The sequence below is a fragment of the Molossus molossus genome, unplaced genomic scaffold (assembly GCF_014108415.1).
Source record: "Molossus molossus isolate mMolMol1 unplaced genomic scaffold, mMolMol1.p scaffold_m16_p_22, whole genome shotgun sequence".
NCBI classification, from domain to species: Eukaryota; Metazoa; Chordata; class Mammalia; order Chiroptera; family Molossidae; genus Molossus; species Molossus molossus.
Window position 1 is genome coordinate 25,871,121 of NW_023425358.1, and position 13,234 is coordinate 25,884,354.

At 48.0% G+C, this 13,234-nt stretch overlaps 1 protein-coding gene and 1 pseudogene across 1 annotated transcript; both read left to right on the top strand.

Annotated features, from left to right (window-relative positions):
* The first annotated feature begins 365 nt into the window (after positions 1-365).
* On the top strand, positions 366-12,504 carry DAO (D-amino acid oxidase). Its single transcript, XM_036276975.1, has 10 exons — positions 366-574; positions 1,644-1,758; positions 3,217-3,293; positions 3,968-4,033; positions 5,439-5,493; positions 6,713-6,817; positions 7,710-7,792; positions 8,231-8,348; positions 11,153-11,251; positions 12,335-12,504. Exons 1-10 carry the CDS (start codon positions 381-383, stop codon positions 12,464-12,466), a joined length of 1,044 nt encoding a protein of 347 aa, XP_036132868.1. The 5' UTR covers positions 366-380; the 3' UTR covers positions 12,467-12,504.
* LOC118640135 lies at positions 8,754-9,331 on the top strand (annotated as a pseudogene).
* Positions 12,505-13,234: the final 730 nt, after the last annotated feature.

The following is a 13,234-nucleotide window of genomic DNA, read 5'->3' on the forward strand; positions in this document are numbered from 1 at the left end:
TTGCCCAAGGTCGATGGCCAGTAGGCAGCAGAGCTAAGATCTGAGATTTGAAGCCAGAACCCACTGCCCTAACCATTACACTCCCCAGCCTACAGCTGGCCAGGTACTCAGCCAGGCCCTTTTCTGTTCCCAGATGGATACAGTGTATTTGGGGAGGCTTCCCAGAGAAAGTGGTATCACTTACAAGCTGTGTGACCTTGGGCAAGTTGCTTTGCCTCTCCATGCCTCAGTTTTTCCATTTGTGAGGGTCATCGAGAGGATCAAGTATCAAAAGGCTTTGGCAGTATCTGGCACTTTCTAAGCCTCCAGGGGATGGTGATGGTGGTGATGTGATGGAGATGATGGCAGTTCTCTCCCCTTCCTTCCCGCAGGCTAGCACAATGCGCGTGGTAGTGATCGGAGCAGGCGTCATCGGACTGTCCACCGCCCTCTGCATCCATGAGCGCTACCACTCAGTCCTGCCGTCGCTGGACTTGAAGGTCTATGCAGACCGCTTCACCCCGCTCACCAACACCGATGTGGCTGCTGGCCTCTGGCAGCCCTATCTCTCGGACCCCAGCAACCCACAGGAGGCGTGAGTAAGGGCCCCAGAGGGTGGCCGGGCAGCCAGAGGAGCCAAGTCAGCAGAGGGGATGCCCCTTTCGGGGTCCCTATCACCAATTATAAGCCCTTAGTGGAGGCTATGGCCTGGCATGATGTGAAGAAAATAATAAGCCCCTTCCATGTGCTAGACAGATGCTACACTTGATCGTAGCAGTGATACAATGATGTGTGCCAGACAGATGGAGGCTTTGTTTCCATCCCTCCCATAAATCAGGTGGCTGTTGATGCCATATGAGTAGGTGATTCAGGACTACTTCTAAGTGGGTCGATCAATGCTCAGTTTTAGCAGGAGTTGCAATGGTCATTATGTTAGTTTCGAAACCCCCAGCTGCTTCAACAAAGGAAGCTTCAGATGAATAACAGCTCGAAGAGAAGTTTTATTCTTACTTCTCACAAATTCCAAAACCAACGTCCCTGATCAGTGGGTGACAATTCAAGGATCAGGCTCCTTTCCATCTCATGGCCCTGCTATCCTCCTCTGTGGCTTCTGAGACTTTGCCATTCTCATGGGCTGGCTCCTGTGCAAGGCACGTAGCATGAGGACCACATGTACACAGTCTTTAGGGTCCATCGGTTAGAATGAAATCACATGGCCATACCTAGCTGCAAGGGAGTCTGGGAAATGTAGTTGAGCTGTGTGCCCAGGGAAAAGAGGAAAGTATTTGGGAGTGCAAGTTGGTGTTTACAGTGGGGTGGTGCTGAGAGAGCCTGGACCATGTGGCTCACAGTCCCCAAAGTAGGTCAAAGCCTTCGTTTAATCTTGGGAACTACACGATCCCAAGCCGGAGGTCGGCTTCACAATGCTGTGATGGAGCATCCTTGGTTTCCCTCTTCTTTATTCTATTAATGGGATAATATTGGAAAGTTTGGGGAGGGGGAAGACACATAGGTATTTGAGGTGCTGCATGATTGGAATATGGTGAATTTCTGGATTTGGACACATCTCCACCAGCCTGATCACAGCCTGGTGCAAGCTGACCCTCGGGGCTGTCTTATCCAGCTCAGAGTAGTTCATGATGAGACTCTGGGGACCCTTCTAGGCATTGGAACCAGCAAACCTTCGACTACCTCCTGAGCTACATCCACTCTCCCGATGCTGCAAACATGGGCCTGGCCCCAATCTCAGGCTACAACCTCTTCCATGAAGCTGTTCCGGTGAGTGAGGAGTCCTTGACCGTTGAGCAGAGCCTTGATCACAGCTGGGGCCTCAAGTCTGGGGAGCACTTTGAGTCTCAAAGACAACAGACTCTTCTGTCTAGAACAAGTTTACTTTAAGTTCTATTTTTGCTTTTAAAACTATTTCTGTTTCCAATTGTGTTATTAAATTGGCAGTGACCAAAGAATCTTCTGCTGAACAGGGGGGGACTAGCCTTTGATTGGTATGGGTAGAACTTAGTCACGTCCTGTAGTGGTGGATTTTTGATGCTGATGCCAGAAGGTTTCCTGCGACCCTGGAGGCTCCTGGGCTTTTCATCAAGATGGACTAAAACATTCATCGTGGTACAAACTTCTAAACCCCTTACTGTGTGCCAGGCCCTGTCCTAACTACATTACAAATAGTGACTCAGTTCATTCTCACAAGAACCAGGAAGTAAGTGTTATTATTCCCTTCCTTTTGCAGACGGAATGGAAGACCTTACCTGAACTCACAAAGCTTTAAAATGGCAGAGCTGAGATTTGAACCCAGACAGTATGCGACCACATGGGGAATGTTCTCAGGTTTCTTGGAGAGGATGATTTGGCTGGGTGCCCACAACCCCAAGCCAGCTCTCCAAGATTTAGTTAACATCCAGCGCTGTGCTAAGAGTGTTACTCACATTATCTATTACCTTCCATGGGAGCAGGAGTGACTATTGAAGCTATAATACAGACAAGGAAACAGAGTCTCAGAGAATTCAAGGTGACCAGTCGTGAGGTCAAAGTTTCCATTTAAGTCGCCTGACCCTGTACTCTGCTACCTCTTACTCTCACCCCTTGGCAACTCTCACTGTAACCCCTTTTTTCTCCTATATTTCTGACCCTTACCCTATCACTCACCTCAAGTCTTACTTTTACCCTTAGTATAGCATAATAGGTCAGAATTTGGACTCTAAAGCCAAACTGTGTAGGTTCAGATCTCAGCTCCACCATTTATTAGCTGTGTGATCTTAGACACATTGCTTGACCTGCCTAAGACTCAATGGGCTCATCTATTAAATGGGGATAAGAATAGTATCTAGACCTGGCCAGTTTGGCTCAGCAGTTAGAGCGTCGGCCTGCGGTCCAGAGAGATCCAGGTTTGGTTCCCGCTAAGGGCACATACCTCGGTTGCTGTTTGTCCCCGTCCCTGATTGGGTTGTGCGGGTGGCAGCCACTCGATGTGTCCCTTTCACGTCGATGTTTCTCTCTCTCTCTCTCCCCCTCCCTCCCTCTCTCCCTCCTACTCTATCTGAACAAAAGATGGAAAAATGTCCTCGGGTAAGGATAAAAAAAAAAAGGAATAGTATCTACCTTGATGGGTTGCTGTGAAGATTAAATGGAGTGATATACTCAGTAAACATTATAAAAATTTTTGGTTATACTTACTATTGACTTTCACCTATCCCTGTGTCCCCTTCTCTCCTTCTTCTGCAGGACCCTCCCTGGAAGGACATAGTTCTGGGATTTCGGAAGCTGACCCCCAGAGAGCTAGACATGTTCCCCGATTACAGGTAAGGTTACTGTCATGGGCAAAGGGACTGAGACTCCACAATTCGGACAGACCTGTCCAGAAGGCAGCAGAAGATGGAGTCACCAAATTTTCCGTCCCATTCTAGGCCTAGAGCCTCTCGTACCTTCATCTCTTGCTGCTCTGTTCAGCTCCTCCAGAGAAAACACCCACCCTAGCCCTTAGGCCTTGGGTTAAGGAAGTGGGGGATATAGAATCACAGATCTCAAGGCCGGAAGTTCCATAGCACTATCCTCTTTTGTAGATGAGGAAACTGAGCTTTAGAGAGGCTAAGTTACTTCCCAAGGTCACACAGCCAAGTGACCAAAATGGGATTCCAATCTAGTCTGTCTGGGTGACTCCAAACCCTTCTATTCTTCTTCCTATAGTCCAATGTCTCTCAGGTCATCTTCTCACCCGGCCCAATGCTTGACTCCCCCTACAAATGCATGTCCAGTCTCCACTTGCGTATCCCGGTGTTAGGGATGGCTTTGTGTGATGAAAAATTTTCCTTGCATTGAGCTAAAAACTACTTCTCACTTGAACTTCCCCCAGTGGTTCTATCTTGACCCTTGGGGGCCCTATAAAAAAACCAAACCCAACACTGCCCACACCTCCATTTGATAACCTTCAAATATAGCTTTGATTCTGATCCTTTATTCCCACCTGTGACTCTAGCTATGGCTGGTTCAACACAAGCCTGATTCTGGAGGGGAGGAGGTATCTGCAGTGGCTGACTGAAAGGTGAGATTTTCAACTGTAGTTTTAGGAAAGCACCTCCCAGGGACCAGGGTTGTAGTAGATGATTATTTATGGTATTCGTCTTTGTTATTGATCAACCCCAAATGTTAACCCTTAGGCGTGTGGGAATTCTTCTAGGTGCACTAAGACAATGGTTCCCGTGCCTGTTTGGGCAACAGAACCACCTGGTCAGCTCTTTACATGTGATATTTGTTATTGGCTGCTCTAAAATCTGTAATATTTGTGTAATAGCTTTAAATGAATTTTCTTAAGTTTTCCAGATTTATTTACGTTATCTACAAAACATAAGTTGCCTTTTATTTATATATTTTTTTCTTGTCTAACTGCTTTGGTCAGTACCTCCAGAATAAGGTTAATTAATACAGGTGATAATGGATGTCCCTGTCTTGTTCCTGATGTTGATAGGAATCTTATAGTGTTCTACATTAGCAAACATTAGCTTGAGAGATACATTTATATTTATATTCACATAATTCATAGCAAGAAAATTCCATATATTTCCTATATTTTACTATTTTATTAAGATTTTTAAAAAATATAGAATACATGGTGGCTTTTATCTAACGACCTGGGTTTTTTTTTTAAAAAGATAGATTTCAGGACTCTGCTTCCTATCTACTGAATCAAAACCTCTGGGATGGGCTCAGAAATTTGTATTTTAGGAAGTCCCCTGAGAAATTCTAAATATCAGCCAAATTTGTGAACTGTTGTGCTAAAGCCTGGTTATTTCTTCACACCTTGGGACACTTAATGACTTCTGTCTAGTCTTTTCCTGGAATGAATGCTCCCAGTTTTTCTATCTTGAGGAGACTTTGTAGACAAAATAGTCCTGAGTTTATGCTTCAGCCTTTATATGGTTTATTTTGTGTTCTTTTGATGGTTCTACTGTATTTCTAATAGTGACAAACATTTTTCTGCTGGGACATTTAGAGGGAGGGGGGAGTGTCCCTAGCCCACCTCCTTCCCTCCTCATGCTCTGCTTCTGGCAAAGGGGTGGCATTGGTCCCACTCTGCTCCTCCTCTACCCTGCATCTCACCCCCTTTGATAGCACAAAGCAATGTGGTGGTGGGGGGAGTGTTTCCAACTAAGAAGCCTGAGTTTGAGTCCCAGCCCCATCATTGACTTACTGTATGATCTTCAGCAAGGCCCTTCTTCCATCTCCATCTGCCTGATGAGGAGCTTGGACCATCTCAGGTGTCCCAAAGGACATTTCACGGCCCACGGTGCACCAAGGCCCGCTTGAACTGATTTGACCATACCACCATTTTCTCAAGGAGCACCCTGGGGGACAGAATTTTCTTTAGGAAATGTCTCCGTGCCATCCTGTTGGAGAGGTAGGACAGAGAACTGAATAATGAGCTTTTTTCATGTGTCTGATTGTCCCAGGTTGACTGAGAGGGGGGTGAAGTTCTTCCAGCAGAAGGTGGAGTCTTTTGAGGAGGTGAGCTGCAGGGCTGGAAGGGGCTGGATGTGGGAGGCAGGGAAAGAGGGGAGGCTTTATTCTCTGGTGCTGAGTTGGGGGCCCCCTTTTCAGCCTTCCAGGGTCCCCTTGAGGCCCATCCTAGACTCTGAACTTTTGTCAATCCCAGAAGGACTCAGGTATTTTGCTTGATATGGCGGCAGATGTAAAGGGACAGTGGGACAATGGTGGCCATTAAGGGCTGATCTGTATTTAAGCTTCGGTAAGTTTTAGGGCCAGAGAGCGGGCTGCCTCTTCTCAGTATCAGCTGCACCCCACCCACAGGTTCCAGACACTTGGATTGCCTCCTCCCAACATCTGGGTTGATGTTTCTGCAAAGTCACGGTTCTCAGCTGACTCACCTCCAGAGTAACACCACCACCAATAATAAGGATACTAGCAGCTACCGTCATGAGGCACTGGCTACGCACCAGGAGCTTTGTTCTGACTTCACGCCGTCTCGGCAGCTAGAATAGTGCTTGGCACAGAGAAGGCTCTCGGTACAGGCAGCTACTAACATTCTATAATAAGCATCTGATCTGGGTTCAGCCTCGATGGGCACTTGGGAAACATAGCTGACTCAGACAGCCCTCATTTCCAAGGAGGTGACTGTCCAGTGGAGCAAACACTGGCTCATGAACAATAGCAGTGCCTTGCAATGGGTGTGTCCCAGGACTGAGCTGCGCTGGGAGTCTGGGTGCCCATCAGGCCACGTCCTGGACCTGTCAAGTGTCCCATCCATGCCTAGAACCAGGGGGCCCAACATGCCTTCTGCAGATGTCTTGGCAGAGTAGAAGGCAAGAGAATGAAATGAAAAGAAGTCCGAAGGAGGAAGAGAACTATCTCTGCTTGCTTTCTAATGCCTGGAAGGTTCTAGAAAGGAGCCTTTTCTACAGTACTCCTTTCTAAGCACTTGTACACTCAGAGCCTCACTGGGTCCTCAGTAGCTTGTGAATTTGCATCACCAGCCTCATTTTATAGCGAAGGCAGCTGAGCCTTGAAGAGGTGACGGGACATTTCTGAGGCCACACAGCAGGTACATGGCAGAGCTGACATTTGGACAAGGCCCAGGAATTCCTCGCTGAGCCTCCGCCCTGCTGTGCCACAGGGAGCTGAGAGCTTGGAGGTGGAAGGGGAGGGGAGCAGTGGACGCCGGGGTTCTGACCCCTTCCGTCCCACTTGCTCTGTTGGTTGCTGCCAGGTGGCGAGAGGAGGCGCCGACGTGATTATCAACTGCACTGGCGTGTGGGCTGGGGCGCTGCAACCAGACCCCCTGCTGCAGCCAGGCCGGGGGCAGATCATCAAGGTGAGTGTGGGGGTGAGGGCTGAGACCTCCCACTTTTGCTGCTGGGAAGAGTGTAGCTGCCTGCTCATTTCATCTCCAGACAGAGGAAGCGCCGGGGACATCTGTTAGAGGAATTACAGGAGTAAGAAAGACCAACACGACATACCTCTCCCAAACGTTCTCTTTTAGGGTTTCTTCTTAATAGCAAAGCACGTGTGCATACGTTTGTACACACGTGGGAGCCGCATATATGTAGAACCATGCCTTAGTATACTAAAAACAGCAAAAATGATGGGGTGTTGACCAAGTGCCAGGCACCGGCCCGAGCACTTCGTTGTGCCCATCGTTTAATCCTTACCACAGCCCATTGAGATGGGGTCTATCAGATCACCACTGTCATCTCACAGACGGGGAAACTGACGCACAGATGAATGAAGTAACATGCACAAGTTCACCCAGTAGGAAGCGGTGGAATTGGGATTAGAACCCAGGCAACCTGGTGTAAGAGCCTGGGTGTAAGCTTCGGTCCATACCACCCACCTCTCACTGCGCACGTGTGTGTGTGTGCACGGAAGGCATGCCTATTTGTTAATATACGTGTGTGCATTCATAGGTGTGTCGGTGTGTAGGGATAGGCATGTGTGTTACCTAGGTGGGCTAGTGTGTGTGTGCGTTTGCACGTGTGCTGGGCTTTTCTGTGGACATGTGGGTGAAAATGTGCGATGCTTCAGGGAGCAGCTTGCCTCACAATCAGGGTTCTCCCTGCAGGATCGGGCAGTCAGGTGCAGACTTGTGGTAGGGGGTCCTGCGAACCGGCCACTCTTATCAGAACATCTGGTCTTGGAGGGGAGCAGGGCAGGGGGGCCCGCTGAGCCATCTCCCCTGATGAGGCTTCGTTGTCCTTTATCAACAGGTGGATGCTCCTTGGATGAAGCACTTCATCATCACCCATGACCCAGAAAGAGGCATCTACAAGTCCCCCTACATCATCCCAGGGTGAAAATCCAACATCCGAGGCAGAACTGGGGGCATTTTTATGCCCTCATTATGCTCCTGCTGCCTGCCCCAGGCCACTTGCTTAGTCTCTTCAGCTTCTTCAAATGCTTTTTAAAAGTGTGATTGAGCCATTAAATGCCTGGGAAGGCAGGACCCAGGCTTAATTGGACTTGCCTATTGTTAACTGTAGTCACCATGCTGAACACTGCATGAGATGACAATGTGAACGGTGATGTCATTGGCAGTGGTGGAGGTGGTGGTTGACGGTGATTACAATGGCAATTACAGTGGTGTTGATAGTATTGTGAGCGGGATGACGATGTTGATGGCAGTAGTGATTTAGGTAGAGATGGCGGTAAGGGTTAGCATGGAGATGACCCTTATTTGTTTCAAAGGTTTCATTTTCCTTCATCCTTGACCCTCCTTACTTTTCTGTAGGATCCAGGCGGTGACTCTTGGAGGCATCTTCCAGCTGGGAAACTGGAGTGAGGTCAGCAACAGTCAAGACCACAACACCATCTGGGAGGGCTGCTGCAGACTGGAGCCCTCACTCAAGGTACAGTGGGGAGAGGTATCCGCTCCTTAGACCAGGTTCTGCCAGCTTGATCAGGAGGACACTTGAGGATGGGCAGATTCCACCACCCTTGCCCAGGATAATTGGGCAAGTTGATTCCAGCGAGGGTCTGTGGAACACACCAGAACTTGATCATGTGCAGTGAAGTCCTCCTGTCGGGTGGTGAAACCTATATGGCCACGACTAAGAGTTGCTCTTGAGGTGACATCCTCAAAACACCTTGGTCTGTGTTCACAAGGAGCAGATGCATTTGTCGCAGAAATCTCAGTTTTCATACTTGCCTGTGAGTGGAGATGACAATACCGATGGTGATGAGGGGTGATGAGCGGGTGGAGGTCGTGGTTGGTATTGATGCTGATGAAAAGGCTGAGGGAGGGAGACGCTGTCATGGCGGGCTTGCTGAAGAAGACCACTGGCCCGTGGGATTGGCTGTCTGTGAGAGTCCACACGAGAGGGGAAGAATATTGTACACAAAGATTCCTGATGTTCTTGAGCAAATCCCTAAAAATGCAGCATGTAGAAAATAGATAGAACAGATTACAAATGAGAAGCTGGATATGGTTAAAGCGGAACTGGATGTTACAAAATTAAAAAACTACCTGGCTGGTGTGGCTCAGTGGCTGAGCATCGACCCACGCACCAAAAGGTCACCGGTTCGATTCCCGGTCAGGACACATGCCCAGGTTATGGGCCCAGTCCCTAGTGGGGGGCATGCAGGAGGCAGCCAGTCGGTGTTTCTCTCTCTCTCTCTCTCCCTCTCTCTTCCTCTTTCTCTAAAGTCAATAAAGAAAAAAATGTTTTTAATAAATAAAAAATTAGAAGACCAACTTCAGGGTGGCCAACTAGAAGAGGTGATTCTTCGGGCTCAAAGTGAACCCAGTCTGGCGAGAAAAATGCTTCAGTGGAAACCATTGGAGCCTTTAGCGGAAGAGCCTCCGGCCAACCAATGGAAATGGTCAATATAATCACCATCATATGACTTGGGTGTTGAAGGGAAACTGATGTAATTAAATGTATATCAAAAATGTTTCCATATTATTGACATCTTATAATCAAGAAAACTGATGATGCAGAACATATTTAGGGGCTTGTTAAAACTGATCATTTTAATTATAGGGACATGTGAATCAGTTTTTGTTTTAGCATTCAAATTATTTCAAAGATGACATTTTTTTTTAATTCCTCACCCAAGGATATTTTTCTATTTATTATTAGATAGAGTGGGAGGGAGAGAGCGAGAAAGACAGAGAGAGACAGAGAAAAACATTGATGTGATAGAGACACATCGACTGGTTGCCTCTCGCACGGCCCAATCAGGGCCAGGAACAAACCGCAACCGAGGTACATGTCCTTGACCGGACTTGAACCCCTGACTCATTGGTCCACAGGCCAACGCTCTAACCGCTGAGCCAAACTGGCCAGGCCAACAATTACCTTTTTTTTTTTAAATGGAGGTTCTAGGAAGATTTGAAAGTTAATTGGAAAAATTCCTATATATTTAATGCACAGGCCATATATTTGATAGGTGAAATATTTTTAGTGGTACCTTCAGCACATTTAATTTATTTTTATTCTGAATAAACCAGAAAGGAACTTACTGCTTAAAAAATATATAGGTCACTGTTTGAAGCAAAGTAGCAAGAGAAAAAACTATTAAATTAGAATTCATCGTACAGTTGAGGAAATTGATTTTATATTTGAAAGGAATATTTCTTATTTATAATGGTAGTTGGAAAAAATTTTTTTGTTGTTTTGGTCTCATTTAAGGAAGTTAGGTTTCTGGTCTTTAATCAAACTATATGAGGAGAGAGAAAAAAGAATTTCTATAAGAAAAGTGATATTGAGAGTTCCTAAAGTTTATCTGGCATATGGATAGGCTTATATTCAAAACATCTTAGTTGTATGGTTCTAACTTCCAAGTGGAATCACTAAGTAGTTGTTACTAAGTTTCTAATATGAGTGTAGCTGAATATCAAACAGAAAATAAGATTCAAGGAAAGAAGCAATGGACAAGTTTAAGGTTAAACAAAAATAAAATCACTTCCCAGTTGTCCTCATCTTTTTTTCCAGCCCCATATCATTTCTAAAAACATAGTTACGGCCCTGGCCAGTTTGGCTCAGCGGTTAGAGCATCAGCCTGTGGTCCAGAGACACCCAGGTTCGGTTCCCGCTAAGGGCGCGTACCTCGGTTGCAGTTTGTCCCCAGCCCTGGTTGGTCGTGCGGGTGGCAGCCACTTGATGTGTCCCTTTCACGTTGATGTTTCTCTCTCTCTCTCCCTCCCTCCCACTCTATCTGAACAAAAAATGGAAAAAAATATCCGCGGGTGAGGATAAAATAATAATAATAATTTAGAAAACGTAGTTACGTTGGGTATCTCTTACCTTCACAGATAGTACTTTTGGGGTTGTTTTGTTGAGTGCGTGTGTGTGCATGTGTGTTTTGCTGTCTCTGTGGCAAAGCAGAATCTTTCAGAATGAGAAAAAAAATGTATTTTTCTTTTCCCCGTAAATTGCATACTAAATAAATATTAAATGGAGTGGGGGGGGGGAACGCTGAGAATGGTGATGTGGTGACTGTGGAGACTATCGTGGCGGTGACTGGCCATAGGAATGACGTTGGTGGCTGGCACAGGTGGTGACGATGGCAGCGGTGATGAATAAAACGTCACTAGTGGCATTCATGGTGGTGGTAATGCCAGTGAGGCTCCAATGGTGAATTCTTATCCCCTAAAAATGGCAGCAGGATAAACAACCCAGAGATGATCGACTAACGCTTTTCTTTCCAGGATGCCAAAATCATTGCCGAATGGACTGGCTTCCGGCCAGTGCGTCCCCAGATTCGGCTAGAAAGAGACCAGCTTGGCTTCGGATCTTCAGACACAGAGGTATGCTCTCCCGGCGAGGACAGCGATGCCCTCCCCACTCTAAGGGGGTTCTCGGCAGAGGTGGTTAATACCCCCTCCTCTGTAAGTGAGGAAACCGAAGCTCAGTGGTGGTAATGGACTTGCTCCAGGTTGCATAAGGGGCAGTGCCCTGGTTTGCTGGAGCCTGTGGTCAAGTAGAAGGAAATGGGCACTTAGGGAACATCTGCCTTGCGCCCGTGACACGAATGACCCGCTGGAATCTCCCCACTGCTCTTTGGGGTGGGGTCTGCTCTGTCTTTGCTTCCGATGAGCAAACTCGGCTCCAAGAGGTGGAGTCACTCACTACATCAGACCACTGGCGGGGGACAGGCCTGGCACGTGGTCTGAAGGTGACTCCAGCCCCATTTCCCAGAAGTGCATTTGTGGCTGCTTCATTGTCTCTCTGAGGTCGCCTCTCATGGGGTAGGGACTGGGCTTATTGATATGGTGGGAAATATCGTCCTGGGCTGAAGACACTGACCTGGGTGGCTGGTGGCTGGGGTCCCGTCGGGAGAGCCGTCCTTCCTGTCTGGGTCACGCTTCCTTTCTTACCCTGGGTGTGCGTGTGTGGAGGGGAGAGGTGCATACGGAGTTTTAAACTCCTGGCTGATGGTTTTAGCTTTCAAAAAGGACCCCAGGGTCTTGCCTCTGTCTCCTGGACGAATGAGTACGTCACCCGGAGTCCACCCGGAGGGCCCTTGGTTCTCCTTCCTCCTGAGGTGGGTGGAAGAGTTGTCTGTCCACACAGGAGGTTCAGCAGTCCGGGCAGCATGGGAGCGAGGAAGGTGATTTAGAGAACTTCGAATGATGCGATGCAGGTTTGAAATCTCTGACCTCAAGGTCTAGATGATTCTACATTTCTTGTGCTGAGTGTATAAGGCAGGTTCACCTCCGAAGTAGAAGAGGAGTCTAGGGTGTCAACCTCCAGCTCCGCACCCACTCTCCTTCTTGCTGTTCCGGGGACCCCGCCCTCCCACCAGGATGCTGAGAAGAGTCCTGGTGTCGTCCAGAAAGCTCAGGAATCTTCCAGGGCAGGCCAGGGCACCGTCTCTCTTCCTCTCCCAGGTCATCCACAACTATGGCCACGGAGGCTACGGGCTCACCATCCACTGGGGCTGCGCTCTGGAGGCGGCCAAGCTCTTTGGGAAGGTCCTGGAAGAGAGGAAGTTGCTCAGGATGCCACCATCCCACCTCTGAAGATGCCAGCGACCACCCCTCCCCCACAAGGACGTCCCGCTTTCCTTGGCCAACTGATCAGTGTGCTCCTTTCTGAGCAGGCGCTTACCCCCACCCCTCCCCCGGCCCCTGTCCACAAGAAGCATGAGGTGCCCTGTGGCTCAGCGGTTAGAGCGTCAACCCACAGACCAAAGAGTCACGGGTTTGATTCTGGTCAAGGGCACATACCTCAACATACCTGGTTGGGTCATGTGGGAGTCAACCAATCGATGTTTCTCTCTCTCTCCCTTTCTCTCTCTCTCTCCCCTTTCCTCCCTTCCACTCTACCTGAAGATAAATGGGGGGAAAATATCCTTGGGTGAGGATTAAAAAAAAAAGGAAACATGAGGTGAGAGGGAACCACAAGATCAGTTCCTAGAGGTGAGTTCGGCCCCATCTGAGGCAGGCACTCTGATCTCTGAGGTCTGTCCACTTTCCCTGGGCCTGACATTACTAAAACTTATTCCATGAGTCCTCAGAAGAAAGGAAAGCTCAGAAAATCAAAGAGACAAGCAGAAAAATGAGGTAGTTGAAGTTAAGTCATTTGATGACAAGTCGCACTAACATATTAAAGGCTCTGAAAAGTCCTGCAGCAAAGACGTGTATCTGGTGTTGTCTTCCTAAATCTAGCTGCCCATGGAAAACTTTTGCCCAGAACACAGATGCCACAGAACGAACCTGAGAGGTTGCTGTAACAGGTTTCATAGGAAGTTATATGTAGAAGTGGAGTGCGGAGGGGGCAGAGAGATG